At 48.6% G+C, this 21473-nt stretch overlaps 1 protein-coding gene across 1 annotated transcript in view; it reads left to right on the forward strand.

Moving 5' to 3' along the window:
* The window catches only part of sned1 (sushi, nidogen and EGF-like domains 1), a 154736-nt gene that overhangs the window by 64453 nt on the left and 68810 nt on the right, over window positions 1-21473 (forward strand). The window contains exons 3-9 of the mRNA XM_072573058.1: window positions 2657-2797; window positions 3290-3452; window positions 6884-7009; window positions 9370-9483; window positions 10943-11056; window positions 17917-18030; window positions 19423-19536. Of these exons, the coding sequence (XP_072429159.1) occupies window positions 2657-2797; window positions 3290-3452; window positions 6884-7009; window positions 9370-9483; window positions 10943-11056; window positions 17917-18030; window positions 19423-19536 (886 nt within the window). The remainder of the gene's footprint in view (window positions 1-2656; window positions 2798-3289; window positions 3453-6883; window positions 7010-9369; window positions 9484-10942; window positions 11057-17916; window positions 18031-19422; window positions 19537-21473) is intronic.

A 21473-nucleotide genomic window follows, 5' to 3' on the forward strand; every position in this document is an offset into this window, starting at 1 on the left:
GATATCGGTGTGGGGTGTGAGACACTGTTGGACATTGGTGTGGTGTGTGGGACACTGTGGGACATCGGTGTGGGGTGTTGGATCTTATGGGACATCGCTGTGTGGTGTGGGACGCTGAGGATTATCGGTGTGGGGACGCTGTGGGTTATCGGTGTGGGGTTTAGGGATGCTGTGGGTTATCGGTGTGGGGTGTCGGACACTGTGCCACATCGGTGTGGGACGCTGTGGGACATCGGTGTGGGGTGTGGGACACTGGGATATCGGTGTTAGGTGTAGATCACTATGGGACATCGGTGTGGGGTGTGGGAAACTGGGATATCGGTGTGGGGTGTAGGACACTGATATCGGTGTGGGGTGTGGGACATTGTGGGACATCGGTGTGGGACGCTTTGGGATATCGGTGTGGGGTGTGGGACACTGCGATATCGGTGAAGGGTGTGGGATGCTGTGGGACATCGGTGTGGGGTGTGGGACACTTTGGGATATCTGTGTGGAGTGTGGGACACTTTGGGATATTGGTGTGGTGTGTGGGCTGTGGGACGCTGTGGGATATCGGTATGGGTTGTGGGACGCTGTGGGTCATCGGTGTGGGGTGTGGGGCACTGGGATATTGGTGTTGGGTGTCGATCACTATGGGACATCGGTGTGGGGTGTGAGACACTGTGGGACATCGGTGTTGGGTGTGGGACACTGTGGGATATCGGTGTGGGGTGTGGGACGCTGTGGGTCATTGGTGTGGGGTGTGGCACGTTGTGGGATATCGATTTGGGGTTGGGGATGCTGTGGGACATCGGTGTGGTCTGTAGGACACTGTGGGACATCGGTATAGGGTGTGGGACGCTGTGGGATATCGGTGTAGGGTTATCGACACTGTGGGACATCGATGTGGGGTGTGGGACACTGTGGGATATCAGTGTGGGGTGTGGGACGCTGTGGGACATCGGTGTGGGGTGTAGGACGCTGTGGGATATTGGTATGGGGTGTGGGACGCTATGGGATATCGGTGTGGGGTGTGGGACGCTGTGGGATATTGGTGTGGGGTGTGGGACGCGGTGGGTCATCGGTGTAGGACACTGGGACATCGGTGTGGGGTGTGGGACACTGTGGGATATCGGTTTGGGGTGTGGGTCACTGTGGGATATCGGTGTTGGATGTGGGACACTGTGGGACATCGGTGTGGGGTGTGGGACGCTGTGGGATGTTGGTGTGGGGTGTGGGACGCGGTGGGTCATCGGTGTGGGGTGTGGGACACTGTGGAATATCAGTTTAGGGTGTGGGGACTCTTTGGGATATCAGTGTGGGGAGTCTGTGGGACATCGGTGTGGGGTGTGGGACGCTGTGGATTATTGGTGTTGGACACTGTGGGACATCGGTGTGGGGTGTGGGACACTGTGGGACATCAGTGTAGGACACTGTGGGACATTGTGGGACATCGGTGTGGGGTGTGGGACGCTGTGTGATATCGGTGTGGGGTGTGGGACACTGTGGCACATCGGTGTAAGACACTGTGTGACATTGTGGGACATCGGTATGGGGTGTGGGACACTGTGGGATATCAGTGTGGGGTGTGGGACACTGTGGCACATCGGTGTGTGGTGTGCGACACTGTGGGATATCGGTGTGGGGCCTGGGATGCTGTGGGATATCGGTGTAGTGCGTGGGATGCTGTGGGACATCGGTGTGGGGTGTGGGACACTGTGGGATATTGGTGTGGGGTGTGGGACACTGTGGGATATTGGTGTGGGGTGTGGGACACTGTGGGATATTGGTGTGGGGTGTGGGACACTGGGATATCGGTGTGGGGTGTGAGACACTGTGGGACATCGGTGTTGGGTGTGGGACGCTGTGGGTCATCGGTGTGGGATGTGGCACGTTGTGGGATATCGGTGTGGGGTGTGGGATGCTGTGTGTCATCGGTGTGGGGTGTGCCACGTTGTGGGATATCGATGTGGGGTTTGGGATGCTGTGGGACATCGGTGTGGTCTGTAGGACACTGTGGGACATCGGTATAGGGTGTGGGACGCTGTGGGATATCGTTGTAGGGTTATCGACACTGTGGGACATCGGTGTGGGGTGTGGGACACTGTGGGATATCGGTGTGGGGTGTAGGACGCTGTGGGATATTGGTGTGTGGTGTGGGACGCTGTGGGTCATCGGTGTGGGGTGTGGGACACTGTGGGTCATCGGTGTAGGACACTGGGACATCGGTGTGGGGTGTGGGACACTGTGGGACATCGGTTGGGGTGTGGGTCACTGTGGGATATCGGTATAGGTTGTGGGACACTGTGCGACATCGGTGTTGGGTGTGTGGGATATCAGTGTGGGGTGTGAGACACTGTTGGACATTGGTGTGGTGTGTGGGACACTGTGGGACATCGGTGTGGGGTGTTGGATCTTATGGGACATCGTTGTGTGGTGTGGGACGCTGCGGATTATCGGTGTGGGGACGCTGTGGGTTATCGGTGTGGGGTGTCGGACACTGTGCAACATTGGTGTGGGACGCTGTGGGACATCGGTGTGGGGTGTGGGACACTGTGGGATATTGGGGTGGAGTGTGGGCCGCCGGTGTGGTGTGTGGGGACACTGTGGGATATTGTTACATTGTGATACTTGGCTGTTTGTTATGGTGACACCATGGTCTTTTCTACCTTCCAAGGTGAACACCTTCCAGATTGTCTTGGTCACAGACGGAGAATTATCCTTCACTATCTTCAACTATGAAAACATCACCTGGACGACGGGGATGCATGCGAGCAGTGGTGGGGATTTCGCTGGCCTCGGGGGCATCGCTGCCCAGGTATAGTCAGTCTGATAGTGCACGTGTGCCCTGAGCTCACTGTCCGTGATGAATGGGAAACTTTACTCTCAAGTAATACTTTCCTCAAAATACTTGCCATGAAAGACAGTGATGGGCAGTTACTGTACTTGTACTAATATGGACATTGCACTTGTGTTTCTGAATGAGTTACTGTCCCATATAGTGTGTCTCTGAGCCACAGAAGGGCAGATCCCAAGTTCAGTGCCTTATTTGTTAGTTGATCTGAGCCAGGGTATTGATGCAAGCTTACAAATGGCCTCAGGTAAAGCTCAGTCAAGGTAAGGAACGAAAGCTGCTCTCCACTGATATTCCAGCATTTCTCTGAAGACTGAATGAGCTCCACTGCGGTGCCTTGAACAGTCAAGTGGCTCCCTAACCCTCCTCTGAGTCTACCGTCCTTAACTGGCATTTGTGTGGCCCAGCTGGTTCCTTGCTCTGATACCCTTGTGTGTACGTGTCACATGCTCTCAGGCAGGTTTCAATGCCGGAGATGGGAAACGCTACTTCAACATTCCTGGATCACGCACGGACGACATCGTGGATGTCGAGACGACAACGAACGTCGGCGTTCCCGGTCGCTGGGTATTCCAGATCCACGATGCACAAGTAGAAGTAGGCGGCTGCAACAATACAGGTAGGGTCCAGCCTCTCTGTATCTGGGCAGGCAGCAATGAGATAATATTATCTCCACTCACAGCTCAGTGGCAGCACTCTCATCTCTCTGTCTAAAGATTACAGGTTCAAGTACAGGTCGTTCTGCAGTAACGCATGTTTCCGAGAACATAGCACAGCACAGTACAGGCCCTCGAAGTTGTGTCAACCTTTTATCCTACTCGACTATCAAACTAACCTACAATACCCTTGATTTTACTATCATCCATGTGCACATCCAAGAGTCGCTTCAATGTCCCGAATGTATCTGACTCTGCTACTACCGCTGGCAGTGCATTCCACGCACCCACCACTCTCTATGTAAAGAACCTCCCTCTGACATCTCCCTTAAACCTTCCTCCAAACATCTTAAAATGATGCTCCTCATGATAGCCATTTCTGCCCTGGGGAAAAGTCTCTGTCTATCCACTCTATCTATGCCTCTCATCATCTTGTACACCTCTATCAAGTCACCTCTCATCCCTCTTCGCTCCGTGAGAAAAGCTCTAGCTCCCTCAATCTTTCTTCGTAAGGCATGCCCTCCAGTCCAGGCAGCTTCCTGGTAAATCTCCTCTGCACCCCCTAAAGCTTCCTCGTCCTTCCTATAATGAGGTGACCAAAACTGACCACAATATTCCAAGTGTGGTCTAACCAGAGCTCATAACCTTGCAGCTCTTAAATTCACTCCCCCTGCTAATGAAAGCCAATACACCTTACACCTTAACAAGCCCATCAACTTAGGTGGCAACTTTGAGGGATCTATGGACGTGGACCCTCTGTTTCTCCGCACTGCCAAGAATCCTGCATTTAACCTTGTATTCTGTATTCAAATTCAACTTTCCAAAATGAATCACTTCACATTTTTCCAGGTTGAACTCAACCTGCCGCTTCTCAGCCCAGCTCTGCACTCTGTCAATGTCCCATTGCAACCTACAACAGCCCTCCACACTATCCACAACTTCCCCAACCTTCATGCCATCAGCAAACTTACTAACCCACCCTTCTACTTCCTCAACCAAGTCATTGATAAAAATTGCAAAGAGCAGAGGTCCCAGAACATATCCCGGCGGAACACCACTGGCCACGGAGCTCCAATCTGAATGCTTTCCATCTACTACCACCCTCTGTCTTCTATGAGCCAGGCAATTCTGTATCCAGACAGTCACACTTCCCTGTATCCCATGCCTCCTTACTTTCTCAAATAACCTATCATGGGAAAGCTTATCAAACACCTTGCTAAAATCCATACACACCACATCCACTGCTCTACCTTCATCACTGTGTTTTGTCACATCCTTAAGTAATTCAGTAAAGCTTGTGAGGCATGACCTGCCCTTCACAAAGCTATGCTGACTATCTCTAATCAAACTCTGGTTTTCCAAATCATCGTAAATCTTGTGTCTCAGAATCCTCTCCCATAATTTGCCCATCAGACATAAGACTGACTGGTTTGTAATTCTCAGGGTTATCCTTATTCCCTTTCTTCAACCAAGGCAATAACATTTGCCACCCTCCAATCATTTGGTACTACTCCAGTGGACAGTAAGGATGCAAAGATTATCGCCAAAGGTGCAGCAATCTCTTCCCTCACTTCCCATAGAAACCTTGAGTATCTGGCCGAGGGGACATATTTCAAAATTTCCAGCACATCATCCTCCCTAACATCAACCTGTTTGAGCGCATCAGTCTGTTTCACGCTGTCCTCACAAATGACAAGGTCCCTCTCACTAGGGAATACTGAAGCAAAGTGTTCATTAAGGGCCTCCCCTACCTCCTCTGACTCCAGGCAGAAGTTCCCTACACTATCCCTGATCAGACCTGCCCTCACTCTGGCCATTCTCTTGTTCCTGACTTTGATGAAGAATGCCTTGAGGGTTTTCCTTAATCCTACCCACCAAAGCTTTTTCATGCCCCCTTCTAGCTCTCCTGAGTCCATTCTTCAGTTCCTTCCTGGCTCCCTTGTAACCCTCTAGACCCCTGTCTGATTCCTGCCTCCTTAACCTTAAGTAAGCTCCCTTCTTCCACTTGACTAGATGTTCCACATCTCTTGTCACCCAAGGTTCCTTCACCCTACCATCCCTTCCTTGCCTCAGTGGGACAAACTTATCCAGCACTCACAGCAAGTGCTCCCCAAACAACTTCCACATTTCTGCCGTGCATTTACCTGAGGATATCTGCTCCCAACTTATGCTCCACAGTCCCTGCCTAATAGCATTGTAATTCCCCCTCCCCAATTAAATACGTTCCCATCTCGACTGCTCCTATCCCTCTACATGACTATCGTCCAGGTCAGGGAGTTGTGATTATTCTCACCGAAATGCTCTCCTACTGAGAGATCTGACATCTGACCTGGTTCGTTGCCTAGCACCAAATCCAATATAGCCTCCCCTCTCGTTGGCCTTTCTATATGGCATCAATGCAAATTTACTAGAACACAATGGGCAAACTGTGGACATTGTTTGGATAATGCAAACATTCCACTGAACAGGTATAGCAATTTTTCTGTAAGCAATATTCTATAGCGGTCTTCCATAGCCCAAGGTTATAGAGGAACACAACTATTGTGTTATAGCAGAACAACCTGCACTTGCTCACAGCTAATAGTCTAGTGCAGTGCTAGGAGAGTGCAGCATTGTTGGTGGTGAATCTGTGGATTTGTCAGCCCTTTCGGATGAATGTGACAGCATAATTTAGCAGTTGAATAGGAGATTTAGAATAATGGAAGCAGGCCATGTGGCCCATGGAGTCTACATTGACCCTCAGAAGAGCATTTCACCCTATCCCTGCATTTGTGCTTGGCTAACCCACCTAGCCTGCACATCCCTGGACATTTATCATGGCCAATCCAGCTAATCTACACACCTTTGGATCGTGGGAAGAAACTGGAGGAAATTCATGCAGAATCAGGGAGAATGTGCAAATTCCACATTGACAGTTGCCCAAGGCTGGAATCGAACCAGGGTCCCTGGCGCTGTGAGGCAGCAGTGCTAACCACTGAGCCACCATGCCTCCCATTTCCCTGATGCTTTGGCTTGTGTTCATTCCTCTATCAATATCTTTGACAATAGATTATTTTGTCATTATTTCAGCAATCAGCATTGCCCTCAAACATGACCTCTAAAACTTTGAGAGTTTCAGATCATAGGAACACACTTCCGGAACTTCACAGGAATTTGAAGAGGAAGAGTTAGGAGAGAGTCAGAATTAGGATAATACCTGTTCATCGAAGGAGTGATTTCAGTCAGTAAGTTAATGAGGAAGGGTCACTGGATGCAAAATGTTAACTCTGATTTCTCGCCACAGCTGCTGACAAACCTGCTGAGTTTTTCCAGCAATTTCTGTTATTGTTGGAGTAAGTTAATGATGATGGCTGCAGTTGTTTGACCTCAATCCGTTTTCTCTCTCTCCATCTAGCCTCAGTGTGCTTGAACCTGCGACCATGTCTCAACGATGGAAGGTGCATAGATGACTGCATCACCGGAAACCCATCGTATACATGTTCATGTCGTGCAGGATTCACAGGAAGGAGGTGTCAGATAGGTGAGGAGTGTTTTATTCATGGAATTCATAGAATCCCTACAGTGTGGAAGCAGGTCGTTCAGCCCATCAAGTCTACACTGACCCTCCAAAGGGTAACCCACCCAGACCTGTTCCCCTACCCTATTATCCTGTATTTACTTCTGATGAATGCATCTAACCTACACATCTCTGAACACTATGGGCAATTTCCCATGGCCAATCCACCTGACCCGCACATCTTTGGAATGTTGGGGGGAAACCAGAGCACCCGGAGGAAACCCACTCAGACACGGGGAGAATGTGCAAACTCTACACAGACAGTTGCCCCAGGCTGGAATCAAACCTGGGTCCCTGGTGCAATGAGGCAGCAGTGCTAACCACTGAGCCACCGTGCTGCCCATTAATGGAGGAAATAGGAATTACACTTTAAGAAGGATCTTGGGGCACGTACAGTGAGTGAAGGTGTGGGCGGAGACATCTGGAAAATTGGTGTAGAGGGCAGGGAAACTGGTCAGTAAGGACGAAAATCTACAGAACCTCGGGAGCATGAGATGGTATGGGAAAATAGAGGAAGACGTGGTGAGAGACGGGCTGCGACGGGGATGGCATGGATAAGATTTGGTGATATCGCAACATAGGTGACTAGAGGTTTGGGATGGGGGAAACAAAGGGATGCATTTTTAATATCTTTCTGGTGGGAGACAGGTAATTCTGTCTATCTGGTCATACAAACACAATAGGGCAGCTCAGTGGTTAGCACTGCTGCCCCAAAGCGGCAGGGTCCTAGGTTTGATTCAGTATTGGGTGACTTTGCACATTCACCCTGTGTCTACGCAGCTTGCCTCTGGGTGCTCCAGTTTCGTCCCACAGTCCAACGGTATGCAGGTTAGGTGGATTGGCCATGCTAAATTGTAAAGTCATCCAGCACGAAACAATGCCTTTGTTTCAACTTGTCCATGCCGAGCATGCATCCCAATCTGACCTAGTCCCTTTCGCCAACATTTGGCCCATTTCCTTCCTTAACCCTTCCTATTCATGTACCCATCGAGGTGCCTTTTAAATGTAAATGGAGAAAATTCAAAAATCTGAAGTGCAAGGGGACTTGGGAGTTCTAGTCCAGGATTATCTTAAGGTAAACTTGCAGGTTGAGGTCGGTAATTAGGAACAATGTTGGCATTTATTTTGAGGGGAATAGAATATAAAAGCAGGGATGTACGACTGCGGCTTTATAAGGTTCTGCTCAGATCACATTTAGAAAATTGTAAGCAGTTTTGAGCTCCATACCCCAGGAAGGATGTACTGGCCCTGGAGCAGGTCTAGAGGAGATTCACAAAAATGATTCCAGGAATGAAAGGCTTTACGCTTGAGAAACATTTGAGGACTGTATGTCTATACTCAATGGAGTTTACAAGGATGAGGGATGATCTAATTGAAACTTACAGAAAACTGAATGGCCTGAATGGAATGTACGTTGGGAAAATGTTTCTATTGGTAAGAGAGACCAGGACCCAAGGGCACAGCCTTAGAGTAAAGGGAAGACTCTTGAGACTGAAGATAAGGAGAAACTTCTTCAGCCAGAGAGTGGTGAATCTGTGGAATTCATTGACACAGAAGGCTGTCGAGGCCAGACCATTGAGTATATTTAAGAGTGAGATAGATAGGTGCTTGATTGTCAAGGGGATCAAAGGTTATGGTGAGAAGGTGGAAGGATGGGGTTGAGAAAATTATCAGCCATAATTGAATGGTGCAGCAGACTCGATGGGCCAAATGGCGTCATTTCTGCTCCTATGTCTCATGGTTTTATGTAACCGTACCAGCCACCACCACTTCCTCTGGCAGCTCATTCCATTCAGTAGCACGCTCTGCGTGAAACAGTTACCCCTCGGGTCATATTTAAATCTTTTCCCCCTCACCTTAAACCTATGTACTCCTGGGAGAAAGACTTTGTCTATTCATCCCCTCATGATGTTATAAACCTCTATAAGGTCACCCCTTAGCCTCGGACTCTCCAGCGCAAAAAGCCCCAGCCTATTCAGCCTCTCCCTGTAGCTCAAACCCTCCAGTCCCAGCAACACCCTTGTAAATTGTGCTGTAGTGTCTAAGGATGTACAGGCTAGGTGGGTTCACCATGGTAAGTGCCAAGTAATGGGGACAGGGAGGGAGAGGCCCGGATTTGGGTGGGATACTCTTCAGAGGGTCGGTATGGACTCGATGGGCTGAATGGCGTCTTTCCATATTGTAGGGATTCCGTGATTCTAACCCTTGGAGATTTGCCCCCATGGAAGCCATCTTAAGGCACTAAGCCAGTGTGTACTACCTGAGAAGCAGTTGTCCAATGCACAGCAGTCAATGGTTCCCTGATTTCTCATCTTGCTTTCCAGATGTCAACGAGTGCTCCTCATATCCCTGTCACAACGGTGGGACATGCGGAGATGGACAGAATGCCTTCACTTGCCAGTGCCTTGCTGGGTTCACCGGAGCACTCTGCGAAACAGGTTCAGATTGGTTTCACCTATAGCTCAAATCCTCCAACCCCGGCAACATCCTTGTCAATCTTTTCTGAATCCTTTCAAGTTTCACAACATCCTTCCTAAAGCAGGGAGACCAGAATTGAACGCCGTATTCCAAAAGTGGACTAACCAGTGTTCTGTACAGCCGCAACATGACCTTCCAACTCCTAGACTCAATGCTCTGACCAATAAAGGAAAGCATACCAAACCCCTTCTTCACTATCCTATCTACCTGCAACTCTACTTTCAAGGAGCTATGAACCTGCACTCCATGGTCTCTGTTCAGCAACATTCCCCAGGACCTTACCATTAAGTGTATAAGTCCTGCTCTGATTTGCCTTTCCAAAATGCAGCACCTCACATTTATCTGAATTAAACTCCACCTTCCACTCCTCGGCCTATTCGCCCATCTGATCAAGGTCACATTATACTCTAAGTCTCATATAGCCTCATTCTATCCTTTCTGTGGCATATCTGCAGGTGAAATCCACATCGCTGTCTTTTTAACCTTCTGGTGGATCTAATTCAATCATTTCATAAAGCGTTGTTCCATGAACAGCAAGTTCATCTGGGACAATGGTGACTGTGACCTGTCTTCACCAATTCCACTCACCCATCACCTTTGTTTATATCAGCCAATCTTTGTGTAAACCTTTTTCAGCCTTGAAACCTCTACCTTCAACTCTCTAATGGAAGGATCTGGGTTACCTGTGCACCTCCATCCCACCTTCACCCCACCACTGATGGCCACTGTTGTTAGTCAACTTGACCAGACACACGAGAGTTAGTTCTGTAAAGCTCTCTGCCTCAGTGCCTTCCTTTTCTTTTGAAACTTTCTTAAATTCCATCACTTTGATTACACCTTTGATCAGCCCTTCCTCTTTTTACTTGGTGCCCTTCTGTGACTAGTGTAGCTAGCAAAGGAACTGAGGGGCATATTTTTGCGCTTTATAGGAGCTATCTAAATTAAATCTGTTTTCGTGGATAACGCTGACTTTTACTTACCCAGTTCCCCACTCAATGGACAGTATACAGAAATAGATTTGAGATTAAGTGGAGGAAGTGCTCAGATTGGGCCTATTTGTTGCTTGTTCTGTTGAGGGCTTGCTTCAGTCTTTCACCTCTTGGCCTCCCCCTCCACTGTCAGACCTGTCCTTGCTGCTTTGAAAGGCAGACTGCTAGACTGTCCATTAAGGTGTGAACTGAGACACTGACTCCAATTTCCTCCTCCCTATTTGTACATGGATGGAACATGGCGGTGATGAGGAATTTAGTCTGTGGATGGCAGTAGAACAGACTAATAGCACCACATAGCCCCATCCTAGCACCAAAAACAAATTCAATTTTTAATTTAGTTGTGCGATTGTGAAGTTTGAATTCTCCTGCCTGAGGTTGAAGATTGTTCCCAGAAGTGTGTATATCTCATGTCCCTGTTTCCACTCAGATATCAATGACTGTGTATTGAATGAATGCCAGAATGGAGCCACGTGTATCGATGGGATTGATAGGTACCACTGTGAATGCTCGGTTGGGTTTATTGGAAAACACTGCGAAATTGGTGAGTATTGTTGGGTGACACTGGCGACGAAGGTCAGAGGGTATCACTGAGGGCAGGTGTCAAGGAGTATCACTGAGGGCAGGTGTCAAGGAGTATCACTGAGGACAGGGGTCATGGAGTATCACTGAGGGCAGGGGTCACGGAGTATCACTGAGGGCAGGGGTCACGGAGTATCACTGAGGGCAGGGGTCACGGAGTATCACTGAGGGCAGGGGTGACCGAGTATCACTGAGGGCAGGGGTCACGGAGTATCACTGAAGACAGGGATGATGAAGTAATGCTGACGACAGGGGTCACAGAGCAACATTGAGGACAGGGGTCACAGAGCAACACTGAGGACAGGGTCACAGAGTAACACTGAGAACAGAGGTCACGGAGTAACAATGAGTAACACAATTAAATACTTTCCCTCAGAGAGTGAAAGGAGAAGTTACCGAGGGAAGATATTTAATTCGGAAAAGGAAATTATGACGATATCAGACAGGAGTTGGGAAGTACAGACTGGGAGCAATTGTTCCACAGAAAGGGCACAGCAGACATATGGAGACTATTTAAGAAGCAGTTGTTGCAAGTGATGCACAAATTTGTTCCTCTGAGATAGGCAAAAAGGGGTAAGATAAAGGAACCTTTGATGACGAGAACAGAGAAACTTCTCATCAGAAGGAAGAAGGCAGCTTATGTAAGGTGGAGGAAGCAAGGATCTAGCACAGCTTTACAGGATTACAGGCTAGCCAGAAAGGAGATCAGACTGAGGAGATCCAGGAGGAGGCTTGGCTAGAAGGATTAGGGAGAACCCAAAGGCATTTTACTCATACGTGAGGAATAAGAGAATGATCAAGGAGAAGGTAGGGCTGATCAGGAATAGTGTAGGAAACTTGTGCGTGGAGTCTTAGCAGACAGGGGAAGCACTAAATGAGATTTTTCCTTTGGTTTTCACCAAGGAAAGGGAACTTGTTGTAAATGAAAACTTAGAGGAGCTGGGATACAATCTTGACCAGATCAAGATTGATGAAGTTGATGTGCTAGAAATTTTGGAAAACATTAAGATTGATAAGTCCCCAGGGCCAGACCAGATTTATCCGAGGCTGCTCCGGGAAGCGAGAAAGGAGTTTGCTAAGCCGCTGGCGAGGATATTTGCCTTCTCATTCTCCACAGGAGTCGTACCAGAGGATTGGAAGGAGGCGAATGTTGTTCCTCTTTTCAAGAAGGGTAATAGGGAAATGCCTGGCAATTACAGACTAGTCAGTCTCACATCTGTGGTCAGCAAAGTTTTGGAAAGAATTCTGAGGGATAGGGTTTATGTCTATTTGGCAAAGCATAGTGTGATTAAAGGCAGTCAGCATGTCTTTGTGCGGGGCAGGTCATGCCTCACAAATCTTAAGTTCTTTGAGGAGGTGTCAAGACAGGTCGATGACGGTCGAGCAGTGGCTGCGGTGTATATGGACTTCAGCAAAGCATTTGATAGGGTTCTCCATTCATAAAGTCAGGAAGTAAGGGATACAGGGAGAATTGGCTGGCTGACAGAAGGCAGACAGTGGTTGTAGATGGAAAGTATTCTGCCTGGAGGTCAGTGTTGAGTGGGGTCCTACAGGGCTGTGTTCTTGGGGCCTCTGCTCTTTGTAGCTTTTATAAATGACTTGGATGAGGAGGTTGAGGGGTGGGTTAGAAAATTTGCAGATGACACTAAATTTGGAAGTGTCGTCGACAGTATAGAGGGCTATGCAGGCCCAGCGTGACATAGACGGGATGCTGAGCTGGGCTGAGACTTGGCAGATGGAGTTTAACCTGGATAAATGCAAAGTGATACATTTTGGAAGGTTGAACCCGAATGCTGAATATAGGATTAAAGACCGGGTTCTTGGCAGTGTGGAGAAGCAGAGGAATCTGGGTTTGCAAGTACATAGATCCCTCAAAGTTGCCACCCAAGTGGATAGGGTTGTTAAGAAAGCGTATGGTGTTCTGGTTTTCATTAACAGGGGGATCGAGGTTTTGCTGCAGCTCTACATGTCCCTGGTGAGACCACACTTGGAATATTGTGTCCAGTTCTGGTCACCCTACTATAGGAAGGATACAGAGGCTTTGGAGAGCGTGCAAAGAAGGTGTACCAGGATGCTGCCTGGACTGGAGGGCTTGCCTTATGAAGAAAGGTTGAATAAGCTCGGACTTTTCTCTCTGGAGAGGAGGAGAAAGAGAGGAGACCTGAACGAGGTGTACAAAATAATGAGTGGAATAGATAGAATCAATAGCCAGAGACTTTTCCCCAGGGTAGGATTGACTGGTACGAGAAGTCATAGTTTGAAGATATTAGGAGGAAGGTATAAAGGAGACATCAGAGATAGGTTCTTTATGCAGAGAGTTGTGAATGCATGGAATGCGTTGTCAGCAGTGGTGGTGGAAGCAGAGTCATCAGGGACATTTAAGCAACTGCTGGACATGCACATGGATAGCAGTGAGTTGAGGGGTGCGTAGATTAAGTTACTATCTTTGACATTAGGATTAAATCTCAGCACAACATCGTGGGCCAAATGGCTGTTCTGTGCTGTACTTTTTTATGTTCCATGGTCTATGAGGACAGGGGTCACGGAGTAACATTGAGGACAGGGGTCATGGAGTAACGATGGCCTCTGTATTTTCAAATGCAGGGAGTTACATACTGAAGCTTAACTGTTGGCAGAGAGAGGGTTCTCAGTGTGGGCCTGTGTTACAAAATAATACCAGGCAGTGGTTTACAAAGGAATATTGTGAAGGGTCACAGCTGGAGAGTAATGCTCAGCAGGTGTAAAGATATTGCAGAGTAACATTAATCTGGGGTTGGAATATAATTTTGGAGAAGACTTTCCGAATTGTAGTTTGCCAGCCCCAGTGATGTCCCAGGATGGCACTGTGGGACTGTGAGCGTTGAGACATCCGGGGTAACTGTTTAGCTCAGACTGCCTTCTGAGAGCTGCAAGGCTGCTGTAACTCCTCATGTTTGCTGCTGGATATGGCAAAAGGACTGATCTCTAAGCTGCCATTTCTGCTGAAAGAAAAGATATCCTGAAAAGGTCACCCGTTGTCACAGAAACCCTAACTCCCCCAGCGCTCAATTCCTTTTCTTCGACCACACTCTCTCATCCCTGTCAAGAAATTAAGATCTTCGAGGAGAAAGTGAGGACTGCAGATGCTGGAGATTGGAGCTGAAAATGTGTCGCTGGAAAAGCGCAGCAGGTCAGGCAGCGTCCAAGGAGCAGGAGGATCGACGTTTCGGGCATGAGCCCTTCTTCCTTTCCTGAAGAAGGGCTCATGCCCGAAACGTCGATTCTCCTGCCTTTTGGATGCTGCTTGACCTGCTACGCTTTTCCAGCAAGAAATTAAGATCGCCCTGCTCCCCGATACCTTCCTGTTCAGCAGCTTCCTACTACAGCTCATCAGCCAACTCCAACCCACTTTTGATTTGATTTGATTTATTTATTGTCACATATAACTTGTCACAAAATACAGTGAAAAGTGTTGCACAGTTTTGCCATTCTCTGGCGCCACCTTAAAAAAATACAGAAAAATAAACCAAAGCATAGAATATGCAGGTGGAAAAGTAAAGAAACAGTGTTCAGCTTTACAGTCCTTCTTGTTAAGTGTTCTGCCATTGGACTGATGGCCAGGCATCAGTCCCCTTTGCTGCCATTACTAGAACGAAGGTTACCACACTTCGATGCCATCTTGCCCCCAACAACGCCCCTGTCACTATCAGTCCTTGTTGGACTTCACCAATGCAGATGCCACCGATGCTGTCAGGTACCACATTGGCCTAAATTTGACCCAGCTGCCGCTGCCGTGAGTCTGCTTCGGGCCCACCTTGCTGATGCATCTGTTGCTACTGAGTCTCCCACTGGACCCAAACTCACCTCCGCTGTCACCATGAGTCCACACTGGGCTTACTCACTGCCGAGATGCCATGGCTGCGACCCCGAACTCTTCAACAAGAGGTAAGTAAGAGAAAAGAGAAGAGAAAGGAAAAAGAGAAGAGAAGAGAGGCAAAAAGAAAGGCAATGAAAAGTAAACTGTATGGAGTGGATGAACCCCAGACTCAGGATCCCTACTCTACCGCCATCTTAGCAGAACATGCCACTACTCAATTGACATTTCTGGTAGTCCCCAAACTTTCACTCTGGAAGCACATAGGGCATCTCTGCAGGAGCTCCTGAGGGTCGCATCTCAAGCCCAACCAACTTCAGCTGCTTCACCAATGACCTTCACTCCACCATAAGGTCAGAAGTGGATTTGCCAATGATTGCACAATGTTCAGCACTGTTTGTGACTCCTCAGATACTGAGGCAGTCTGTGTCCAGGTTTGGGCTGACAAATGGCAAGTAATATTCACACCGTACAAGTCATAATCAATGGTCATCTCCAACAAAAGAGAATCTAACCATCGCAGCTTGACATTCAATGGTATTACTGTCACTGAATCCCCATGACCAGTATCCTCAGAGTCATCATTGACCTAAAACAGAACTGGACCAGTCATACACATACTCTGGCGACAAGAGCAGATCAGAGTTCGGAATGCTGCAGTGACTAACTCACCTCCTGTATCCCAATGTCTGTCCACCATCTACAAGGCACAAGTTAGGAGTGTGATGGAATACTCCCCATTTGCCTGGGCGAGTGCACCTCCAAAAACATCCCAGTACCTTGACGCCGTTCAGGACAAAGCAGCCCACTTTACTGAGAGCCCATCAACCACCGTCAGCATTGACTCCCTTTACCAGTGACTCTCACAGTGGCAGCAGGGTGTGCGGTCGACAAGAAACGTTGCCGTAAATCACTAAGACGCCTGCAATAGCATTTTCCAAACTCAGGCTGTAACAGCTAGAAGGACAAGGACAGCAGGAATACAAACACCTGCAAGTCCCCCTCCAATATCACTGTTCCTTCAGTGTCACTGGGTTGAAGACCAGGAGACCCCCCCCCCCCCCCCCACCGAACAGCTCATGGGTGAACCCACAATATCTCGATGATGGCGGTGGAGTAACAGAGCAGCGTGCGGGCTCCTGCTCAGGGCTCGGCTCCTCTGCCTGCTTTTTCTTTTCCTTTTCTTCACTCGCTACTTGTTTTTTTAGCTTAATCTCCAGGCCGTTCGGGTGTGTCGTTCGTTTCGTTAACACGAATCGGCTACAATGCCAAATTGTGGACTCACCTTGAATAATGGGAGCTTCCTACTGAACAGCGGTACAGCGATCTTGCACAGCGTGATTTTCCACAGCTTGAGGTTACAGAGGGACCTAACTGCCGTGTTATAGCAGAACTTAGCTTTTCGGGGGTGGGGGGAGGTGCGGGTTTGTGCAGCGTGGAGCAGATCAAGCCAGCATGGAGGGCAAAGCCAACCTGGTGCCAAGGGAGATCCCAGGTGTCGATGGCAGTCATTCTGAGTGGTGGTGAGAGAGGGGACATGCAGCCCCGGGGAGGCTGGCAGTGAGAGAGGGGACATGCAGCCCCAGGGAGGCTGGCAGTGAGAGAGGGGACATGCAGCCCCGGGGAGATTGGCAGTGAGAGAGGGGACATGCAGCCCCGGTGAGATTGGCGGTGAGAGAGGGGACATGCAGCCCAGGGGAGACTGGCGGTGAGAGAGGGGACATGCAGCCCCGGGGAGGCTGGCGGTGAGAGAGGGGACATGCAGCCCAGGGGAGACTGGCGGTGAGAGAGGGGACACGCAGCCCCGGGGAGACTGGCGGTGAGAGAGGGGACACGCAGCCCCGGGGAGGCTGGTGGTGAGAGAGGGAGTGGGAGTATGCCTGGGGCACTGATGGGTTCGAGGTCAAGCCTGAAGTGAGGGAGGTATGACCCTTGTGACGAATGTGAGGCCAGCATGGCCAGACTCTTCCAGACTGTGGTGTTGAACTATTAACTGAGTTTTGTTATTTTATTAAGACGGACTCTAACATTTAACTTTGTAACAGTTTAGTCTGCTTTATACCAAGATTCTGTATCTGGATACCTTGTGTAGCCAAGGTGGTGCCGTATTTGGCAACTTGTAAACCTTTCACTGTGCTGACATGAATACATGTGACAATAAAGCTAATTCAGTTCAATACACCCCAGCATCATGCAATAGTTCAAGGTGGCAGCTCTTCACCACCACCTCATGAGCAACCAGAGACCGTTGATAAGCCCTGGCTCAGCCAGCGACACGCAAGTCATGTGAACAAATAAAAATCTAGAGTCTGAATTATTAAAAAGGGGTCATTTCAGGAAAACGTTTGGGAAGCACTGGTTTGGGAAGATGAGATTATGTCAGAGTAATTTCCATTACCCAGATCCGAGCTGAGATTGCTCATCGAGTAATATTGATGCAGGTCAGAGTAACAGATAAACGGATCACAAGTGTTCCATTTAACACTAAGACGTTTCAGTGATGAAGGGCTCCGGCCTGCAACGTTGATTTTCCTGCTCCTCGGATGCTGCCTGACCTGCTGTGCTTTTCCAGCACCACTCTAATCTTGACGAAGATGTTTCAGTCTATTTCAGACTGAAAGTGAAATTGGCTACAACAATGTTTCCCAGTTGGTGGAATGTATCCCAAAGGTTATCTAGATAGATAGTTTCAAAAACAATCATTAAGCGTTCTGTAAACATTGAGATTAGAATTAAGATATTAGCAGTTTATGTTTATTTTATATACAAGCTACTTAATCGGCAATAGGTGAAAGGGTGGACAGTCCAGACAGTGACTTGCCTGAGAAAGTTCGGGGGTCTGCAGGTAAAACCAGCGTTTTTGACAAAATGGTTGGTGGCAGGTGACATGCAAACAAAGGTTGAGACCCACTCAACATTTTGCAACGAGGTGTTACCAGTTTGACTGCTGTCCTGTCTTCCGGTTACAGCTGACTCCTTATGTAACACCAGAAAGTGTCTAAATGGTGGTGTTTGTGACGCAGACAATGGAACTGCAGTGTGTATCTGTCAGAAGGGCTACACTGGGGAGAACTGTGAAAATGGTGAGTTCCTCGCCTTCTCTCCTCTGACAATTTCTATCTTTTCAAGTCACCATTTCTCTTTCTCTCTGGATTAAGGAAGAAGGGACGTGCTTACATTTTTATCGGGCCTTTCGTGATCTCCAAACCTTCCATTCTTTTTGCATCCAATCAAGAGTTTCCATAGTGTAGTCAATGCTTTATATAGGAAATATGATAGCTAATGGGTGCACAGCAAGATCCCTCATGAAGCAATGTGCCCTTATATGATTGAGAAATACTGCCGAGATTACTGAGGAGAACTTTCCTGCTTGTCTTTATACTGACTGTTGGAAAACTTTATATCCACCTGAGAGGCAGATACAACTTCAGTTCAACATCCAATCTGGTAACTGGCGCCTCCTACAGTACAGTATCCCTCAGTGCCGCACAGAGATGTCAACCTCAAGTATCTGAAATGGAATTTGTTCCTACAGCCGTCAGGACTCCATGATGAGAGTACTACCACTGACCCCTAGCTGACAGTTGTCTGTTTGATCTCCCTCTTCTACTCTCCCTGTTATTAGCTCTGTCCCACACACAATGCCTCCCTGTGCCTCCACATTTCTGTCCTTCACTTGAATTTTACTCTCCCCTTCAATCTGTGTGTGTCTCTGCACTCAGTTGTCATAAAATTGGAGACAGCTCTCAACAATCCTTGGCAATGACCAGGCAGAGCAGATCTCTTCCCCTCTGTACCTGCCCTGGGAGAGTTTGACGGTCAGCGTTAAGATCACAGACATCTCTCTGCAGCAACCTATTCCTTTTCTGGGATGACCACACCTTCCATTAGCCAAGGTGATACGACAAGTGAATTTCATAATTCACGGTAGCTCAGTGGTTAGCACTGCTGCCTCACAGCGCCAGGGACCTGGGTTCCATTCCAGCCTCGGGTGACTGTGTGGAGTTTGCACATTCTCCCCGTGTCTGCATGGGTTTCTTCCCACAGTCCAAAGATGTGCAGGTTAGTTGGATTGTCCATGCTAAATTGCCCATAGTGTTCAGGGATTTGTAGGTTAGGTGCATTAGTCAGGAGTAAATATATGGTAGGGGGACTGGGTCTGGATGGATTACTCTTTGGAGGGTTGGTGTGGACTTGTTGGGCCAAATGGCCTGTTTCCACACTGTAGGGATTCTATGAGGTGGACTGGTGAGAGGCTGTCTCACACTCTCTCTCTCTCTCTCTAAGTTTACTCAACTTGTCCCGGGGCACTCTAAGACATTTCCCTTGCTGGTGCATGTCATAATATCACCTACAATGCTGAGTACAGTGCAGAGTAATTTGTGATAACTATGTGTTGTTCAGGACTAGTTTTAGTGTGAGAGGATCTCACTATTGAGTGTTAGGTCATAACAATGCTGTTTCCTTTATGATAGAGACGAACATCTGTGACTCCAACCCATGCTTGAATGGAGGAGAGTGCATCGACCTGGTCAGTAATTACACATGTCTGTGCCCTTCGTCATATGCAGGAAAGCACTGTGAGACAGGTAAGAGGAGACCTCTGGTAGCAATGTGGCATTCATTGTAGCATTATGGGGGCTCTGGTAGCTGGGTCTCGGATGGGCATCATGTTTGGAGTGGATCTGGCTCGCCACTAAACAGCCACCCCTTGGTTCTGGTGGCAGGTCTAACAACATTGGGGACTTTTGCAGGACAACAGTGTCATGGTGTTTGTCTGGGAATCCTTTTCACAATTGCATGAAGACCTGTTTGCACACCAGCTGTGTCTTGACAGAAAGGAGTCACTTGTTCCATGTGTTCAGTCCATCGTGCACGCAGCTGCAGATAGACAGTCCGAGTCATTAAGCTGCATGTTCATTCACTCTGATTGGTGTCAGCGCTGGCCAAGCCTTGGATGCCAGTGTGGAGTTTGCACATTCTCCCCGTGTCTGCGTGGATTTCCTCCGGGTGCTCTGGTTTCCTCCCACTCCAAAGATGTGTAGGTCAGGTGAATTGGCCATGCTAAATTGTCCATAGTGTTAGGTGCATTAGTCAGAGGGAAATGGGTCTGGGTGGGTTACTGTTCGGAGGGTCGGTGTGGACTGGTCGGGCCGAATGGCCTGTTTCCACACTGTAGGGAATCTAATCTAATCTAAGCTAATGTAACTGTTGACTCTAACTAAAGCCCATCGGTCTCCTGTCTTATGCATTTAGTGTGTAGCTGCAAGGGAGATTTTGGATATGTCTGCAGCATATGATCCAGAGACCAAATCGTTAAGGGTGGATTAGGACAGTCAAGAGTAAGGAGTGTCCAGTGGGTCAGTAGGTAGTTGATCATCTGAAGAGGCTCCTGGTGGCTGCCATTACCATCCATACCATTCTCAACTCCCTGGAAACAGATCATTGAAGCTCAGCCTCTGTCTATCAGTCTTCATTCAAGGGTAGTGTCTCTAAGTGTCTCCTAACATAAGAAATAGCAGGTTTAGACCATCTAACCAACTGAGCCTGCTCTGCCTTCCTCTGCAGTTCCTTTCTCTATAGCTTCCTCCCTACCTATCAATTATCACTCCATTACTCCTCTTTCTCGATTGGCTTCCTCTTACCAAGGCCAGATTGGGGCGCAGTTTGAAATAGTCTCTAACAATGACCTAACCCAAATCCTTTCAGAACCATTGACTCAGACAATAGTTCCAACTCCATTAGCACCCCCTGCCGATGCTGCTGGCCTCTCAGTTGGGCTTCTCTGCAGTTACGGTGTGTGAGCAGCAGGAGGTGTTGTTTCTGGTCATCTCAGTCCTCATTTGGGGTCCAATCTAAGGCAGGATTGAGCAGCGCCAATTCTGACGCGGGGGACCACACCTCTAAAGTGTGAGAAATAACTGGCAAAAGTGCCGTCAACAAATCCTATCTGACTCCCGGGTCAATAAGCATTTCCGTATTTATTGTTATCTCTTTGCTAGAATCAATTTAACCCTTCAGTAGTGGCTGAGTGCTGACTTCGCTTCCATGAATGATTTTCTGGAAGGCAGGGAAACCTGCGTGTTACTGTTGCTCTAATTAACCGAGTAAAGTCTGATAGCGAGAAACCCAACTCACCAGAGGAGGGCTGCCCACGTACACCCTGACACACTCACATGCCCATAATCACCTTGACACACTCCCGTAGTCGCGTACACCCTAACACACTCCCATGCCCACGTACACCCTGACATACTCCCATGCCCACATACACCCTGGCACACTCACATGCCCATAATCACCTTGACACACTCCCGTAGTCGCGTACACCCTGACACACTCCCATGCCCATGTACACCCTGACACACTCCCATGGCCATGTACACCCTGACACACTCCCATGCCCACGTACACCCTGACACACTCCAATGCCTGCGTACACCCTAACACACTCCAATGCCTGCGTACACCCTAACACACTCCAATGCCTGCGTACACCCTAACACACTCCCATGCCCACATACAT

Source organism: Chiloscyllium punctatum, chromosome 6, assembly GCF_047496795.1.
Source record: "Chiloscyllium punctatum isolate Juve2018m chromosome 6, sChiPun1.3, whole genome shotgun sequence".
Lineage (NCBI taxonomy): Eukaryota > Metazoa > Chordata > Chondrichthyes > Orectolobiformes > Hemiscylliidae > Chiloscyllium > Chiloscyllium punctatum.